A 17,446-nucleotide genomic window follows, 5' to 3' on the forward strand; every position below is an offset into this window, starting at 1 on the left:
ATGATGCTCCAGCTTCATAAATTCTTCCGAAAATCCAAGACAACGTCAGGCACCCCCAAGGCCACGTACAACGCCTGTGCTTCCCGGAGCGCTGCTCGGCCGCCAGAATCCCAACGGCGCACTCGGCGGATGATGAGCGTTTTCATCCATCCCCATGCCACGCGCTCCCTGCTGAGAGGCATCGTCTGGGGCATCCCGTCGGCGGCATCGACAACGGCAGCCTCAATCTCCTCTCGATGGCCGTCGGCCTACAGCTGCCAAGCTCCATCGGCGACGTTTTCATGCCGGGCCACGTGGCATTCGCCGCGCGTACGAGGATGGACACACGGTGCCGGCCAGCGGCGGACCTTCTTCTCGTCGCCTACCATCATCCGCGACTACGAGGAACTACCACGAGACTACCGCGACCAAGCAGGGCTTGCCTTCAGCAAGAGAGACGTCACGGACGCGGAAGCCGAAAAGATATTCGGCCCCAACATGAGGGCGCCGGCGGCGAACCATCTGCTGCGCATCCTACACGGGCGCCGGGTCGCAGGCACCCTCGAAGACCCGGCGTTTGCGATCCACACAAGCCAATTCTCGGCGGTGCAAATGGCCGCGGGCCTCGAGTACCTGCGCAAGGAAGTGCCGGTCGACGAGGTGATGAACTCTGGGCTGAGGGCGGAGGATGAGCTGGCCCTGTTGGAGGACGAGACCGCTCGGGCGGAGCAGAAGCAGGTCAAGGCCGGTGGCCCCCCCCGGGGGGTCGACGAGGCGGCCGTGGAAGACTACAAGGTCGACCCGGTGTATGGCCCGAGCCAGTTTGACATGATTCGAGCGCGGAACGCGGCCAAGGCCAAGGCGAGGGAGAAGGCGCTCGAGGAGGAACGCAAGGACAAGGAGGCAATGTCGGCGACGACGGCGGCAGGACCGGTCGTCGAGCGACAGGACGAGGACCGGAAGCGGGCGATTGCGAACCCCAAGATTGCCGAATACTACGAAAAGGCACAATCGGAGCTTGAGGCGCCACCGGAACTGAGGGCGTGGGAGCGAATCCTGCCGTCGGCAACCGTCGTCGCCCTCGTCGTCGGCTTCCTCGCGGCCGTGTCGATGGTGTACGAGGAGCCGACGGCCCGGTACCGGCTGCTGCGGGAGATTTCGACGTCGCAGGCGACGGTGGGCACCATCATCGCCGCCAACGTGCTCGTCTTCCTCGCCTGGAGAGTGCCGCCGCTGTGGAAGGTGCTGAACCGGCACATGATCCTGGTGGTGGCGACGGTGCGGCCGCTGACGCTCTTCACCGCCGTCTTCTCGCACACGTCGCTCAAGCACCTGCTCGTCAACATGGTGCCCCTGTGGTTCGTCGGCACGAGCCTGCACGACGAGATGGGGCGCGCCGACTTCCTGACGCTGTACCTCGGCAGCGGCGCCGTGGGCTTCCTCGGCAGTCTCGTGACGTACACGCTGCGCGGCTGGCTGACGGTGACGTCGCTGGGGGCCTCGGGCGCGACCTTGGGCCTCTGCTCGGCCTACCTCTGGGAGCACCGCGACGACGGCTTCCGAATCCTCGGCATCCCCGAAGGGGGCGTCCACGGCATCGTCTTCCTCGCCATGCTGACGGCGCTGCAGCTGGCCGGCCTCGGCAGGACGATCAAGCACAAGGTGGACGTTGCGTCGCACCTCACGGGCATCGCGGCCGGCATCGTCGGCGTCGAACTGATCGGCCGGACCGAGAGGAAGAGGCGAGACGGGGACAGGGCCGTGATTGAGCTGCTGCCGCGGCGAGGGGACGGCGTCGGAGCCGAGGCCGGGAGCACGGCCGTGCAACTGGCGACGGCTACGAGAACGAGCCCCTACGGGCATGCGAAGAAGGGCTGAGGCCTGCGGATCCGACCATGGGTGCTGGTCGGGCGCTGCATGTTCCGGGAGGTGGCTGTTCGTCCGCCAGGTCATGGCAGCATCCGAGAGCAATGTTCCGACGGGTGAGCAGAAGAAAAAAGCATAGTAGACGAGAACGCGTTGCGGATGAAGGCCGTCGAGGCCGCCGCCTTGGTATTGGGTAAGGTCGACGTGCGTTTCATTGGTACCTTGCGAGATGGGCTTGCGACACTGGGATGCCGTGAGCGGTCGTCTGAGGCAGATTGTATTATTCCCGTACGTATTCGACAGCACGTACAGGTACGACTGGCAGCGAGCGCATGCCGCTCCATTCTGTGTTCTTCCACCTGCAAGTTGTAGGTGTAGTTGTAGGTGACTAGTCGTAGGAGGTGTTGTTGGTATACCTGGCGTGGTGTATGTGTATTTGAGTAGGCGCACTCCGTGCAGACAGTCGTGCTTACTTACATGCATAGGTACTCGTACCTGTACGGCACAGTACTGTACTGGACGGAGGATACCTTCAGTAAGTACATACTTGTGCTCTCAAGACGTGTGCATGTACTCCGTACGTGTAAGTACTTAAGTACAGTATGTAAGTAGTTTTGCTGTACATGCAAGTACAAGTAAGGATGTGTGCAGTTGCACCCATGAACCATACAGTATTAACGTGCCAAGCATATAATATGTATCCGCAGTTTGTGCATGTGCACTCCGCATTAATACTTGGTTGCAAGTAAATATGAGTCTGGAAACGTGCAGTACTTGCAAGTAAAGTATATGTACTCCGTACTGACATGCAGGTGTACATGTGCAGTTCAAGTACGGAGTACATGCGTGTCACTGTGCCAGACAGTTACCCACACTTACATACGGAGTACACCTACGGAGTACTGTACTTACAACTGATACTGTACACCTACAACAAACTGTATGGTATTTGGTTGTACAAATTCACCTACATTTTATCACCTACGTGCACAGTAGACAGCAGGTTGTCATCGACATGGGCTTGTTAATAATGTTACCTCCGACACCCAAACACAGAGAATCTATTTCGGCACTGCGCCCAGAGAAGCCATTCATTTTCCGGCGAAATCCGATCAACTCAGCGCTGGGAGCTGCGGAAAGCAGCCGCCGTCATCCATTACTGGGCGCGTTGTAAGCCCATGCCAGTTCAAGTAAGTAATTATTGCTCGGTAATACTTTGCACTTGCTTGTATTGCACTTGTGGGTGCACAAGTATTCCGTAATACTGAGCTTGGTCCTTGCTTGTAGTGCACTTGTGGGTGCACAAGTACTTGTACTTACCTGCAAGTACTCAAGGTCCATTATTCTCAGCGGGAAAACTTGGTCCATCGCTGGGTCTTTCTAGCAAAGCACGATGGTAATAGCAGGACAATGACTGATATTACTTGGCAAGAGTCCACATCGAGACCACACATGCTTTGAATTTACCTAAAAATCTTCACTCATCAACTGTCCCTACCGCTCAATAGCCACCGCCTTCATCATGAAGTTCAGCAAAGCCATCGGTTTCGCTGCCGTCGCCTCCGCTGGCGTCATTAACCGCCGGGATGATCCTGTCCTGGACATCTTGAGCCAAGTCGATTACGCAACCAGGGTCATCATCGCACAGGTCCGAGGGTTCAACACAACGACGGCTATTTCCATGCAGCACCTTCTCGATGCTGATTTCGTGCCGATCATCGAGAGCATCAATTACGCGGCGTCGAAGCTTTATTCGCCGGACAAGGCTCTCTCCATCCAAGAGGCAACTCGTCTCTTTGAGCCTGCCGAAGGCTTCCAATCGTTAGGTGCTTCCCTTCACGCCGCGTACAGCAGCAAACAGGTGGCCATCGAGGCCCATACTTCTTGCTTCATCACATTTACTTCCCTTGCTGGACTGCAAAATGCATTGAGGTATTTCAGGCGTACTACATTTCCCAGATTGCCCTTCGAAGTCGCGACGCCCCCTGTAGAGGAATTTCAGTCGTTCATCCGTACCTTGGGTCAGCTGGGCCAAATGTTTGCCAGCTGCGTGAAGGGTCAGCAAATATACTACTAAAAGGCGCTTTCAAGCTTCATTGCCTATGCCCGCGAAGCCTGCTTCTATTGGGCCAATACACTTACCCGCGGGGTTTTCTTTTATGGCTTGGAAATACTGGATGCGGACGCATCCCGCACGGCACTACTGTACAGTAGGCTCAACTGGAACCGATGGGTCGTCGGGTTCGAAGTGCAAAATGTCGGAGAACGGGCTGGAGGAGAGCACTGTAGAGGGTGGAGTAGCAGTACAAGTGCAGCAGAAATGAATATTAACTATTAATAAAGTACTCCGGAACCAAGTCAAACGATGATTCTAGATTGACGACAAGAGGGACAAAGTGGACATGAGAGTGCACCTATTCGACAAGCAGCGGGTATTTCTTGTAGGTGGGCGCATCAGTACCAGTACGGTCAAAAGTCTACGAGTTCGCTTCGGCAGCTCAGTGACGGATCAATCATTGTCGTCGCTTGTCTTGATTTCTTGTACTGTACTTACTTGCGTAGTGTACATGTACGGAGGAACGCTGCAGTACAAGAACGTCTAGGGGAACTTTGCTTGTACTGTAAGTACACTAAAACTCCAGACCCACAAACCAGCGCTCCGTACGGAGAATACGGAGTACGGAGCAACGCTTGCATGTACTCTGTACAACTACAACATACGCGCCGAATATGCGATGCATGAAGTAATACAACGAACGCCTGGACGTACGGAGTACTTACATGCACAAGTACGGAGCACAACTCGTAATACAAGCACTTGTACGGAGTACTTGTACAGTAAATGTGCGTTGCATGGAGTACGGTCAAGGGGAAAAAATGCGCTCTGCAAGTGCTAGTATGTAAGTAAATACTTACTCCGTAACACTGCACACCAAGTACGTTGTTAGGAAAGTGCGCACAACTATACTTTGCAGAGTACGGAGTACTGTTGTGCTGTAGTTGTAATATTCGCAAGTACAAGTACTGCGAACTCTGGGTACTTAATGGTACACATGTGCTCTGCAGGTGTACTGTACAGTACAGTACTCTGCCCGTACATCTACTTGCAGTACGGAGTACTTGTACTTGCAAGTATTACGCAGTGGCTTCGGCCCATGTCGAATGCAGCTCCGTCAGAGTAATAATACTGATCAAGCCAACAGGCCGCTTCGACTGGCGAAAGCACAATACTCGCCCCCTCGCACCCAAGAGTGTTTCTGTCAATGACACGGGCATCCGCTGCTGCCGCCACCAATACCCGCACCACTCGCCGCAGTGTTGCTGCATGAATAGTTGCTCATTCCATAGGTACGAGCAAGTACATTTCGTTTCGGTGTGCTTGGGTTGTGGCTGGTGGCATTTGGTACCTGGCAAGTACTGTACTTCTTGTGCATGTGCAATGTGTTCCCTTCCGTACCTGCCGACTCCGTGCATGTATGCACTTATGCAAAACACTCGCAAACACATAACAAAGGTCTTATCTGGAGAGACTAACTTCCGCCCCATGGCAGTCCCGACCCGACCGTCTCCGCTCGCCGAAAATAAAGATTGCAGAGGCTAAATAAACCTGAACAACAGCACCCTCGTCCCACTCCCTCCCCCCCCCCCCCTCCTCCAACATCAACACGCAACGACGTCGTCTCCGTCTCCGGTCCGTCGCCGACGACTCGCCGAGCCACGTCGTGTGCCTCTCATCTTGTGCGAGTACCTTGTATCCCCGACCCAGGTTCCAGATCGGCTTCCGCTCCCCCCGGAAGGCACCGACACGAGCAGCACACGTTCGAGGCACGCAATGACTTGAGAGAGCATCGACACCGGTCCGTGTGAGTAGCCGTGCCTCGCTTCCGCCTCTTCGTCTCCTCGTCGTTCTCTTCCTCGTCCTCCGCCTCGGCCTTGGCCTCGTCCGCAACCGCCGCCGCCGCCACCACTACCTCCTCTCGTCCTCCATCGCCTCATCAATTCCTCCACCGCTACCGCCGCCTGTCTTGTCGTCGTCCTTCTACGCCTTCGATTCCCGAGCCTCCCTTTCTCCCACGCTGCCGCAAACGTCGGCCGGCCCGAGGCGACGTCCGTCGACGACCATGGACGCGAGCACCGCATCCTCGAGCCCGCTCTCCTCCCCCCTCAGCTCGGCGACCTCGTCGCCCCTCGGGAGCCTCTCCGTTTCGCCCTCGCTGCCGAGCTCGCCCGTCATGATGGCGCGGCAGCAGGAGCCGCAGGAGCAGCGGCGGAAGCGGCATCCCCTGCCGTCCGGTCGCTATCTCTCGCCCGTGTCCTTGACCACCTCGGGAACGCAGTCCCCCATCAAGCTGGGCGAGCCCATGGACGACAGCCCGCCGCCGGCCAAGAAGCGACGCGTCTCCCCGCCCAAGGATCGCAGCACCAAGTACCTGAACCTGATGAAGCCCCAGCACGAGTGCACCAACGAGGACAACTTCCACCTTGAGAGGCTCCTGTCGGCCCTGCGCAAGAAGAAGAAGATTGTCGTCATCGCCGGCGCCGGCATCTCCGTCTCGGCCGGCATCCCCGACTTCCGCTCCGCCACCGGCCTCTTCGCCACGGCGAGGAGCCAGCACAAGCTCAAGGCCTCCGGCAAGCACCTCTTCGATGCCTCCGTCTACAAGCACGACGCCTCGACCCACTCCTTCCACACCATGGTCAGGGAAATGTCCGACATGACGAGGAACGTCTCCCCGACGCCCTTCCATCACCTGCTCGCCTCGCTCTCCAAGGAGGGGCGTCTCCTCCGCCTCTACTCGCAAAACATCGACTGCATCGACACCTCGATGGAGCCGCTCCGCACCAGCGTCCCGCTCGAGCCCAAGGGACCCTGGCCGCCCACCATCCAGCTGCACGGCGGCTTGCAGATGATGGTCTGCACCAAGTGCGGCGACCTCAAGCCCTTCAACGGCGATCTCTTCGACGGGCCCGAGGCCCCGCTGTGCGACATGTGCAAGGAGCAGGACCAGGTGCGCACCGCCTACGCCGGCAAGCGCAGCCACGGCATCGGCCGCCTGCGACCCAGGTTCGTCCTCTACAACGAGTTCAACCCGGACGAGGACGCCATCGGCAACGTCGCTCGCGCCGATCTCAAGGCGCGTCCCGACGCCGTCCTTGTCGTCGGCACCACCCTCAAGGTCCCCGGCACCCGACGGCTCGTCAAGGAGATGTGCCAAGTCGCTCGCGGCCGGAAGGACGGCTTCACCGCTTGGATCAACATCGATCCCGAGCCCAAGGGGGCCGACTTCAAGGACTGCTGGGACCTCGTCGTCCGCTCCAAATGCGACAGCGTCGCCAGGCTAGCCGCCCTGCCGCCCTTTGACTGCCAAATCGGCGACGACTACGCGCTGTCGGATGAGCAGTTTGCGTCGTGTAGGAAGGATAGCATCGAGGTTGGCATCCGCAGTCCTCCCGCATCCGCCGCCGACGATGGACTCGACGCCGAGCCACCGCATCAAGTCGACGGCATCGCCGTTTTCCCCACCCCTCAACCGACGCCACCCTTGGCGACCAAGAAGAAGTCGGCAAATTCGAGGCAGACGCAGATTTCCTTCGGCCAAAAGGTCGACGGCGAAAAGGCCGGACCGCCTCCCAAGACGACGAGGCCGCGCGGCCGCAAGCCCAAGCAGCCGGCTGCCGCCGCAAAAGCGACGCCCCCGGCCACCATCATGCAAAAGTTCAAGTCCGTCAAGAGTATCTCAGCACAAGACGTGGCCAAGAATGCGGCCAAGGATGTGGGGCTCCATGGGTCACCGCTTCAGCGATCCGTCCTCAGCCTCGACTCGGAGCCTTGCCTCTCGCTTCCGAGCTTACGGCCGGATCATGGCGCCTCCGAGGAGGATTTCCGGTGCAAGCGCGATCCGAGCGACGATGCGGCCGCTGCGGCCGACGCACCGAATCGTGTACCCAACACCTTGAGGGACCCCATAGATTCGGCGTCATGATGATAATGGTAATGCATGGTGGCGAATATAGAGCCGAGGTGGTTGGCCTTGCGATGAGTCTGCGGCACTCACCTGGCGCTGTGTAGTTTTACATTCCACCGTTACCGGTTGAACGGTGGCAAAAGGCTCGAGGGCTATCTCGAGCATCTTTAATATTGGATTTGACATCGGGCACCCGCAAGCAAACCCCTCCCTATCCGTGGGCGGGTGAATCGGGTCGATTTGAACCGGACGGTCCGGTCGGGTTCTACTTCGCTGCTTCGTGTCCTGTTCTGCGTGTTAAGGGGGGATGTCGCAAGAATCGAGGTCTCCTGACGGATATCCGTACACCTACAAGTGCTATGCCATGTTGCTGGAGGAGTCGGCACGACACTCTCCGGAGACGGACGAGAGCAGCGGCATAGTTGGCACGTACATAGAGAAGAACTACAATTTATTAATGCCTACTTTGAAGAAAAGCAAAGTCGCGATGGAATCCCGGTTTCCGAGGGCTTGTAGTTATCCTCGTCAGGGGATTCGTGGTGCTTGCACAGCAAGTCCAACCTTGCGTTGAGTGGTGACTTGTCATCGAAGCGCCGCTCAGCCGACAAGTCCCGGGTGAGATTTCGAGAGACGCGAGGATGACAAGGGGGACAGGACACAGATCTCGTGTCTGTCTGGGTATCTAAATATTCGCCTAGGGCGACTCACCGCACAGGTATCCATCGTGACGGTCGCAACCATTGGCGCTCGTTCATTTGACATGGACCTCCAGGGTGTCCATGTCGTCGATGTCGGCCTCGAGCATCGTGACTTCCTCCTTGAGTCGTTCGCCATCAAACCAGATGCCCACATCCTTGTTCAAAGCGATGCCTCTCTGGGTCCGGAATCCCGTCGCCAACGTCTCCACCGTCGTCTCCTGCCGAACCGTCAACTTGACGTCGTCCAGTCCCCGGGCTTTGAGAATGACCCTAAGCTTCACCTCCGGTTCGGGCTCCTCGATGGCGTCTTCGACGTCTTCGTCCGATGATAGCTCGCCGGCCTCCCGTTTGCGCCGCATCTCTTCCTCCCTCTCCATCTCGCGGAAGAGTTCAGGCGTCCAGATCTCCATGTGAACCCTGGTCCGGCCGTCGGTGAGGCCGTCTCGGGCGCTTCCATCGACAGCAAGACGGCCATCACCCTGCGGGCGAATGCCGAGGTTGAGCAGGTTCGAGGATGCGTACACCTTCTTGCGGCGCCAGGTAAGAATGGCGTCGTCCTCCTGCTGCAGCGGAAGCTCGACGCCTTTGTGCCGCTGCATCGCCACCCAGGTGTCACGAACCAGGCGCAAGGGCCTACCGAAGAGAAACTTCATGCGACAAGCGGTCGTGTCGGGCACGGTGGAGGTGACGTATATTTCCACCGCTTCCTTTTGGACGTTGCCCTCCATGTCGGCCCCCGTCATGGCCCGATCCCGGGCCCGTTGTTCCTCCGCTTTTCGGACGTACTCTTCAAATTCGTCGTCCTCGGGGGCCGGGGAGCCGGGGGCCGGCGCAGAGGCGGCGACGACGACTTCGACACTCCCACCAGCTTGATGGCCAGATGGTGAGGACATGAAGACAAGATCGTCGTCAGAATCCGAGTCAAGGGTGATGACGCCAGCGGCAGCCCCGGTACTGGCGGGCATGGGCCCAGGGCCAGTCCCGCCCCAATCTTGGATTGGCGTCGGAGGAATCGAGCGGGATCGCGAGGTCCGCATCGTCGGCGAGTGAGCGGTGACCGGTTGCGCCTCTTCCGAGTTCAGTATCGAACCTTTCGACGGCGTCGTCTCGATCCTCGAACGCTTCGACGACGATGGCGGGGTGACGACATTTCTACCTCCGTCAGCTGGTGCCTACGGGCGCAGCAGGCATCGGACGCACCCAACGCGCTCTCCATTCACCGCCGAGGAGCTTCCCGTAGCTAGAGAGTCTAGGGGCTCCTCGCTCCGTCCCTGTATTTCCGCGGCGCGTTCGACATCGGCTGCAGGTTCGTCGTGGGGTCGCGCCTCATCGTCGTCGAGCGGCCGCTTCGATCCCTCGTCGGACGTTTGGCGACGCTCTTCGCCGAGCCTCTGCCTTTTCTGCAAGCGTCGCTCGCGTTCGGCGGCCATGATGGGCTCCATTTCTTTTGACCTACGGAATAGTGCGAGGTCATCGTCATCGTCGTTGTCGTCGGCCGAGGGGCGCTTGGGTAATGAGTGTTTGCCCAGAGCCGTCGGCTTGAAGGGTAGCTTTTTGGCCTTTTTGGGCGGCGAGACGACAGACTCATCCGCCATGGTGGACGCGAGAGGTTTTGTCGAGTATTAACGTGTAGAAGAGCACGAGATGAATGAACGGCGCGTGACGGTGTCGAAGGGACGCAAGGCAGCAAGATGGCCAGCGCTCACACGACGACGAGGTTACAAAGTTCGCTTTCTCTGCGGCCCAGCTAAGGTTCGGATGAGCACGGGTTCGAAGAACAACAGCAGGATGCAAGATGCAGGCGCACGGAGGAGATGGTATAGCAAGGGTCGTTCGTCGCGAGGAGTTCCGCCATCGCGTTGGCCGTAGTTGCTGAGCACGGAGCAGGCTCGCTCCACGGTTGTGAAGTTGAATCTTGCAAAGTCGACATCGACAAGAATGCAAAGTAAGTGCTTGTACAGAGCACAGTTAGGTACCTGCTACGGAGTACTGTACGAAAGTACATACTTGTACTGTAGGTATGCTGCGTTTGCGGCGGATTGACATTATTAATATGTCTTAGGTACCTACTATTACCTAGTACTCCCCCAGAATGGAGGATTGCCCCCTTGTAAGATGTGCCTGTTGGTGTCAAATTGGGTCACTGGCCGCTGCGGGGCAGGTACTTGTAGTCTCTCAGCGGTGCCAGTGCAGAGGGAGAGCCTGGTTGTACGGAGTTACATCTACTTGACAGGTCGGAGTAATCATTGCTTGTAAACTCCAGCATTGGCTGGTGCTCCGATCTGGTCTGACGGTATTACATCCTAGACCTGGAACAAGTATTATGATCCGAGTTGGGACGGCAATCAGGCTCCTGGCCTACTAGATACGACACAAATCTTCTCAAACTATGGTGCATTTTCCTGGTGCTTGTCACACATCTGGGCGAGATGAGCGGTCGGTGATGTGTATCCCTATATTGACAGATCTGTCCATGCGGAAACATGTTTACATGGATGGACGGACGCATAGATAGACATGCACCGTACAATTATGTACTTGTGAGACTCTCCTCAGCTGCTCTGGTCTGCCAGCAGTTTCTCCACCCGCTTCACCTTCTCCTCGGCCGTCTGTGACTTGTCCGTCCTGGGCCCCCGTCAGCATGATCAAGTACCCGGCGTGCTCGCGCATAGAGGATCTTTGGGGGGGCGTGCCTCGAGCCGACCCTCATCGACAACTGCACCCGAACCACGCCACGGCGGTGGACAACGGTGTGCGCCTTGCCGACGACGGCCATGACCTCGTCCCAACTGCCCTCTGCACGCGCCGGAGTGCCGCCGTTAGCTTGCACCGTGCTGGATCTCGATGTTTTTCCGAAGCCTCGCTCTGCCGTCGAGAGGTCGAGCCATGAGGGCCGGCCACGAGAGGGGGGGGGAGGGGGGCGTGAAGACGCGTACCGACCGTCGTCCCGGCGGAGTGCATCGTGTACCGGAGCCCGCTCGCCTTCAGCAGACGCTGCACCTCGGCCACCTCTTCCGCCACCGAAGTCGTTCCGGTGCCGACCTTGGCGTCCCTCTGGTTCAGCATGGAGAAACTTGCGTGTGCGGGGCGATCGGGACCATCGTAGTGTTGTGCACTTGGGGGACCAGGACACGCACCGGGATGAGGCAGAAATCGGCATAGCACGCCTTCGGCGTCGGGATGAGCGAGCAGTCCATCTCTCCTCAACACCGGAATACTGATGCGACGTATGCAAGTTTTCGGAGAGAGACGATATCTAGGAACGCAAGATGTTGTGTACTGTAGTACGAAGGGCCGGGATGTGGTGGAGACAAGGATGGCGGAATGTGTACTGTAAGTAATAATTACTGCGTGAACTCGTCAGTTGTGGGGTCGTCCGTTGTTCCAACCTGCCCATCGAGTATTATTAATATTCACTCTACGTAAACACCACGATTACTTGTGTACCCTGCGTGCGAGTACTTCTGCTGTTTTGCTTCTCAGACTAGGCACGGCAATGGAGTGTGCTTCTGCTTACGGGTATGGTCACATGCATGGAAACAATCCACCAGCTCGCCAAAATGGATGTATTTCGCGGAATGAACCTGAGAGGAATGCGTTGCTTCGTGTCATCTTGCCTCTACATGTACTTGTGCACGCGATATGTATGATGCATCGCAGCAAAAATCATGCTTCCCACGAACGGAAATCGATGTACCGGAATGACCACTGCCCAGAGCGCCTCGCTAAGTGGAGAGAAAAGAAAAAGGTGTGGTGATGGGGTGGTGATGGTGTGGTGATGAAACGGCACGGCGTGCATGCCTTGATGGCCTGTCTTGCTACAGCAGCAGTAGAGTGGCCGCCGTCAAGAGGCTCACGAGCGCGCCGTATTCACCTTTCCCGGCGTTCGTCGCTCCGCCCGTTGACGGAGTGGACGTTGTGCTCTTGCGGCTCACGGGGCTGCTCACTCGGTTCAAGTTGTCCGCCGCCTGCAACGGGTTCGCCTTGTCCCAGAAGTCGACGAGGACAAAGTTTGGCTGCTTGTTCCACTCCGTCGCGCACTGCTGCAGATGCTTGCCCAGGTTGCCCTCGGCCGACGTGTCGGGGCTGTTGATGGTCTCGATCCTGTCCACGTCGGGCACCTGGATGCTGGACGTGACATCCTGGTACTTGAAGTGGTTGACAAGGCTCATGTAGTTTTTCGACAGCGCCGTGGCCACCGGCCTCGCGCGCGTGGGTCGGTCGACGGTGCAGTTGAAGCCCGACATGTCCGACACCTCGAACGGGGTCTCGAAGATGAAGTCAAACTCGGGGAGGAGGTAAGGCGTCGACGAGGAGAAGGGCATGTTGGTGACGAAGGAGACGACACGGGTGCCCTGGCCGATCATGCTCTCCAGCGTCGGCCAGTTGCTCGTCGCCTTCGACGTGCCCGGGTTGTAGCTGACCTTTGCGATTCCCGACGTTTCAAAGACTGGGCCGAAATCGGAGGCCGGCGCCTCGTCCGAGTTGACGAGCACGAGGGTGATGACTTCGTTGGGGTTGTTGGATAGCCAGCCGTTGACGACCGAGAGCCAGGATTCGAGAGAGCCGGCGTCGAGGAGGCTGCAGGACGTGTGGCAGAGCTTCAGCGTCGAGCCGGACTTGTGCACCTGCACCTGGAGAAGCCGAAGGCCGGCATCGAGGGCGGCCGTGGCATTCTGAAATTGGTTCCCGGATACCGAGTTTCCCGTGCTGCCGTCTCGCAGGAACGAAGCGCCGTGCGCTCCCATGTAGGTGATTGCGTTGTACTGCTTGCCGCACAGCTCGGGCGAGTTGTTGCACGCCCTGCCGCCACCGCTCGTCTCGTTCGCCGTGCTCTGGGGGATGGTTTGGGCCTGAACGCCTGCCATGGCCACGAAGAGGGCCAAGGCAGCCGAGCGTATCGAGGGAATCATTGTCGGCGTCCAGGAGAAGAAGGGGGTTCGGATGGAAGCACGGCCGGCTCGAATGGCCACTTTCACGTCCACGTCCACGTCCACGTCAAAGTCCAAGTTGGTTGTCACCGTCTCGAGTGCGTGCAGTGTACTGTGCCGATCGACTATAGCGGGGGGGGTATCCGTGCGTTGAAGAGGGGACGGCTATGACAGGATAACGGCTTCGAAGGCTTCCAAGGAAATGCTTCAGGGAAAGGAACCGAAGTCGTGCGCGGCGGCATTCTTTTCACTGCTGGCACTCTCCCCAGTGTGCTTGTATTCATCCACTCTCCGTCCGTTGGAAGTGACAGCTGGTGGCACTGTTGTCGGCTGGGCGGGTGCTCGAGTGGCTGTACCGCAGCACCTACCACCCCTTCCTAGCTGCTTGGATGCACTGCCCCCCTCAAAGCATCGGAACGTGGAGACTGGATCGAGGGAGCGATCGATACTGTGCAGGTACCCGCCACGCCGCCGCGCGTACACTGTACTCTTATAGGAACATGCGTGGGAACTCGTATACATGTACTCCTACAGTACGGCACTCCATCCAGAATACTGTACTTCCTCGCAGGAGCCAAGAACTTACAGTGGAACAGTACAAGTACTTGGTTCTTCATAGTGCTAGAGCCGGGTCACATGTACAGTACTCCGTATGGCCCGGGAAATACTACAGTAGGTACTTGCTGGTATTGCTCCGTACGGAGTACTCATGTTCGGAACATGGAACGTAGCGAGGGGGTCAACGTGACGCCGGCTCCAACTCAGTCCGATTCCAAGCATGCTTTGTACCCGTACAGATTCGGGGAGAAATTGTTGCTCAAGACTGGCGAGTAACTATACGCTCATTCTTTGCATCTGGCTAACATACTGACTCATCATTTATCATTGAACGTGTTGGTACCGAAAACCTGCATGGCGATCAAACGGCATAAGAAACGGAACCCGTTTGGACGAGCATGAGAACAGAGGCGCAGCCCGGGCAGCAGCTATTTTTGTACTTTCGTCTGCAGTACTCCGTAGTAAGGCTACCTAGTACAGTATGTGGCAAAATGTATTTGCCCACCTTTAGGTACTACATTCCAAGTCTAATTAAATCTAATTATTGTCGTTAGTATTGTAACAATTCAATAGCTACATGCGCATCAAACGTAGCAATAACAATGCCTCAAAGCAGCCGTAACGATGCCTCGAGGCAAAGAATTATTGCAGCAATTGCGATTACGGATTTGCAAGCTACCTCTCGAAGGACGAGTCGATAGATTCGTTATCTTTGAGATTTAGAAGCTGATTGATACAATGCCCCATTGCGTTGAGGCTATTATTGCTGCAATAGAGGGGTGGTAGACGAAATATTTATTGTTATATTACTAACAAAATAGATTAGGTTTGACTGGACTTGGAATGTGGTACCTGAACATGGCAAATACTTTTTGCCCCCCACTGTACCTAGTAGTTATTCATACAACCTTTGGTTCAGGTACTATGTAAGCCGCCTCCCAAGGTTGATTGGCATTCTCATCCTACTATTCCGAGTTATTGCCTTGCGCTTCCGGTCGACACCTAGGTAGTTGACTGTAATACAGTACAGCTACTTAAGTGCCCTCCCTTAGTACCTTGGTTCTGCACTGTACTTACAGTACTGCAGCGTGCTGAACCAACTCCACTTACCTCAGTACTAGGTACTAGGTACTAACCTACTAGTAGGTACCTTAGTATCTACAAGCACAAGTATACTTGACAACTGGTACATACAAATACAGAGTAATTATTACTGTAGTTCTCGCTATGAGGACCCCGTACCCCAAACTACTTACAGCGGGTGTGCATGCAACCTGGATGCTAATAATACACACGTATTGGTGCCGCTAGTGCTCTGCCTCTCATCGATCTGCACAGCCAGCAGCCAGCAGCTGCCATGCCTCCCGGCGCAGCAACATCGACCAGCCACTCATCAATATTCTGGTACTATCTGTCGGCGGATATTGGAGTACGGAGTGCGGATGCTGCATTTAGACTACTTATTACCTCACCCAAGCCTGCCACAGCCTCCTTCTCTCCGCCGTTGCTTGCACCCAACGTCCTCCAACGTGCAATAGGTAGGGAATCCCTGCGCGACCACCTAGGAGGACTTGACAGAATGGGGGGTGGCACACGATGCCTCACTTCTGACCTGTAAGTGGTGGCAAGTTTATGCCACGCGGCGAGCCTGATACCCCTACGAATACCCTGTCCCGCACGAATGCGCGTAAATGTACTCATCTTCTACACTTACTTTCTGCCCAGACTGCTTGGCATCGTAGTGTACGCTTGGCATGAACGCTTCAACCACCCATGCCCTGCGACAATTCCCAAACATGATGCACGCCACCCACCCAGCTTACAGCTCCGGATCCTCCGTCGTGGTCTCTGTGGGAGCGGCCGCTGCAGCTTCCAGTTGCTTGAGCTGCTTCTGGCCCTCCTCCGTCGTCGTATCGATAATCTGCTCTTCGAGACTAAGGATGTTTGCCTTCGTCTTCGTTTTAGCCAAGACGAGAGGGGGGGGTTCAGGACCACGTACCGCTCCAAACTCCTCCAGGATGGCTTCGGCATCCTCCACCGCCATCTCGCCAAGCACCTTGTTCACCTCGTTCAGCTCGCCCGACTCTAGCGCTCTCTGCATCTCCGGCTTGAAGCCGTTGAAAATATCGCGCGCCTTCTGCACCTCGGCATCGTCGCTGTCGGCGGCGGGCACCTTGATGTTGATGACCGTCCCCGGCTCTACTGCGTGTAGTTGAATCTGCTCGACGCCCTCGGGCTCCTTGGCCCTCTCCGCGATGATCTCCCGCGACCGGTTCCTGATCCTCATGTACGTCTCCTGCACATCCTTGTAGAAGACTCCCTTTGCCTGGTGGCCCGGCGTCATGATGCGCTTGAAGAAGAGCCCGACACCGTCCTTGCCCAGGACGCGGCAGTACTGCAGAAGCAGCGCTTGGTGGACGCATTGCCGGCAGAAGTCGTCCTGGCGCTCCAGGGCGGCGTCGAAAGCCAGGACCAAGAGTCCGTCCGTTTCCCGCTCCGTCAGGATCTGGGGGTTCTGTGATATGTACTGAAGACTCGCGCCGTAGTCATTTTCTTTGATCTGAGCAAACTTCTTCGCCGCGGCCGATGCTTCGACCTCTTCATCGCCCTCGGCCGTCGTCGTCTCCCCGGACGATGTGGTGCCCGACGACAGGCTGTTGGGGTTCAACAGCTCAACCTGCGTCGATTCCTGCTTCTGGCCAGCCGGTTGCGGCTTTGCCACGTGTGAGCTGTCGAATCCGGTGTGAATGTCAGCGCTGGTAATCTTCTTCTTCTCCTCCTTCTCCAGCTCCGCCAACTTCGCCGTCAGGTCCCGCTGCAGCTTCTTGACCTTGTTCTCATGCTCTTGAATCTCCTCAATCATCGCGCTGTACCGATCGGTGGGCTTCTTCTCGTCCAACGCCTTGTTTACCTGGTCCAACAGCACGGCCATCATCTTGGAGTACGAATGCTGTTCCCTCTCCTCGCTGTGGACTCCCGCCGGCGGGGGCGGGGGCTTGTCATCCTTAAGGTTCCTCGCAGACTCCATGACAGCCTGAAAAGCAATCTCGCCCGGGTTTCTGGTCGTCGCTTCCGAGGCATGTGCTTTGAGTGACGCCAGCAGGGCAGAAATGCGGTGCATTAGGCCTTCGTTGATGACAAACTCATACTTGAGCGTCTCGATCTGGAGCTTGCGGTGATGGCGCTCCTGGTGGATCTGATTTTGCTTCGCGCGGATAAACGATCGCTTGTCGACGTTCGGATGCACTTCGATGTCGGAATCATCGCTGAGCTCCAGCGCGTCCTGTTGGCGAATAGCAGGTCAGCTCCAACACGCCTTCGAGAGCTCCACCGTTGCTCGCCACTCCGACGTCAAAAGAACGTACCCATTTGCTGTAATCCACCGGCATCGTGAGAGAGGCTTCGGAGCCCTGGCCACGACGTACTCGAGAAAGTTTTGACGAGGAGA

The 17,446-nt window shown here is 57.2% G+C and overlaps 7 protein-coding genes across 7 annotated transcripts; 3 read left to right on the forward strand and 4 right to left on the reverse strand.

The window, feature by feature from the left end:
* DCS_04758 (rhomboid family protein) lies at nt 1-1,857 on the forward strand (the record flags this gene model as incomplete). Its single annotated transcript, XM_040802064.1, has 1 exon — nt 1-1,857. One exon carries the CDS (start codon nt 1-3, stop codon nt 1,855-1,857), a length of 1,857 nt encoding a protein of 618 aa, XP_040657097.1.
* A 1,510-nt stretch (nt 1,858-3,367) lies between these two features.
* Nucleotides 3,368-3,922, forward strand: DCS_04759 (uncharacterized protein; the record flags this gene model as incomplete). Its single annotated transcript, XM_040802065.1, has 1 exon — nt 3,368-3,922. One exon carries the CDS (start codon nt 3,368-3,370, stop codon nt 3,920-3,922), a length of 555 nt encoding a protein of 184 aa, XP_040657098.1.
* A 2,044-nt stretch (nt 3,923-5,966) lies between these two features.
* Nucleotides 5,967-7,829, forward strand: DCS_04760 (Sir2 family histone deacetylase Hst4; the record flags this gene model as incomplete). The annotated part of the gene is made up of 1 exon (XM_040802066.1): nt 5,967-7,829. The coding sequence occupies one exon, from the start codon at nt 5,967-5,969 to the stop codon at nt 7,827-7,829; it is 1,863 nt and encodes a 620-aa protein (XP_040657099.1).
* A 733-nt stretch (nt 7,830-8,562) lies between these two features.
* On the reverse strand, nt 8,563-10,104 carry DCS_04761 (uncharacterized protein; the record flags this gene model as incomplete). Its single annotated transcript, XM_040802067.1, has 2 exons — nt 8,563-9,681; nt 9,730-10,104. The coding sequence occupies 2 exons, from the start codon at nt 10,102-10,104 to the stop codon at nt 8,563-8,565; spliced, it is 1,494 nt and encodes a 497-aa protein (XP_040657100.1).
* Nucleotides 10,105-11,061: 957 nt separating this feature from the next.
* Nucleotides 11,062-11,575, reverse strand: DCS_04762 (cell wall biogenesis protein Ecm15; the record flags this gene model as incomplete). The annotated part of the gene is made up of 3 exons (XM_040802068.1): nt 11,062-11,118; nt 11,163-11,374; nt 11,446-11,575. The coding sequence occupies 3 exons, from the start codon at nt 11,573-11,575 to the stop codon at nt 11,062-11,064; spliced, it is 399 nt and encodes a 132-aa protein (XP_040657101.1).
* Nucleotides 11,576-12,327: 752 nt separating this feature from the next.
* DCS_04763 (uncharacterized protein) lies at nt 12,328-13,422 on the reverse strand (the record flags this gene model as incomplete). The annotated part of the gene is made up of 1 exon (XM_040802069.1): nt 12,328-13,422. The coding sequence occupies one exon, from the start codon at nt 13,420-13,422 to the stop codon at nt 12,328-12,330; it is 1,095 nt and encodes a 364-aa protein (XP_040657102.1).
* A 2,395-nt stretch (nt 13,423-15,817) lies between these two features.
* Nucleotides 15,818-17,387, reverse strand: DCS_04764 (Hsp90 co-chaperone Cdc37; the record flags this gene model as incomplete). The annotated part of the gene is made up of 3 exons (XM_040802070.1): nt 15,818-15,946; nt 15,998-17,281; nt 17,364-17,387. 3 exons carry the CDS (start codon nt 17,385-17,387, stop codon nt 15,818-15,820), a joined length of 1,437 nt encoding a protein of 478 aa, XP_040657103.1.
* Nucleotides 17,388-17,446: the final 59 nt, after the last annotated feature.

This window comes from Drechmeria coniospora, chromosome 02 (assembly GCF_001625195.1).
Source record: "Drechmeria coniospora strain ARSEF 6962 chromosome 02, whole genome shotgun sequence".
Classification (NCBI taxonomy): Eukaryota; Fungi; Ascomycota; class Sordariomycetes; order Hypocreales; family Ophiocordycipitaceae; genus Drechmeria; species Drechmeria coniospora.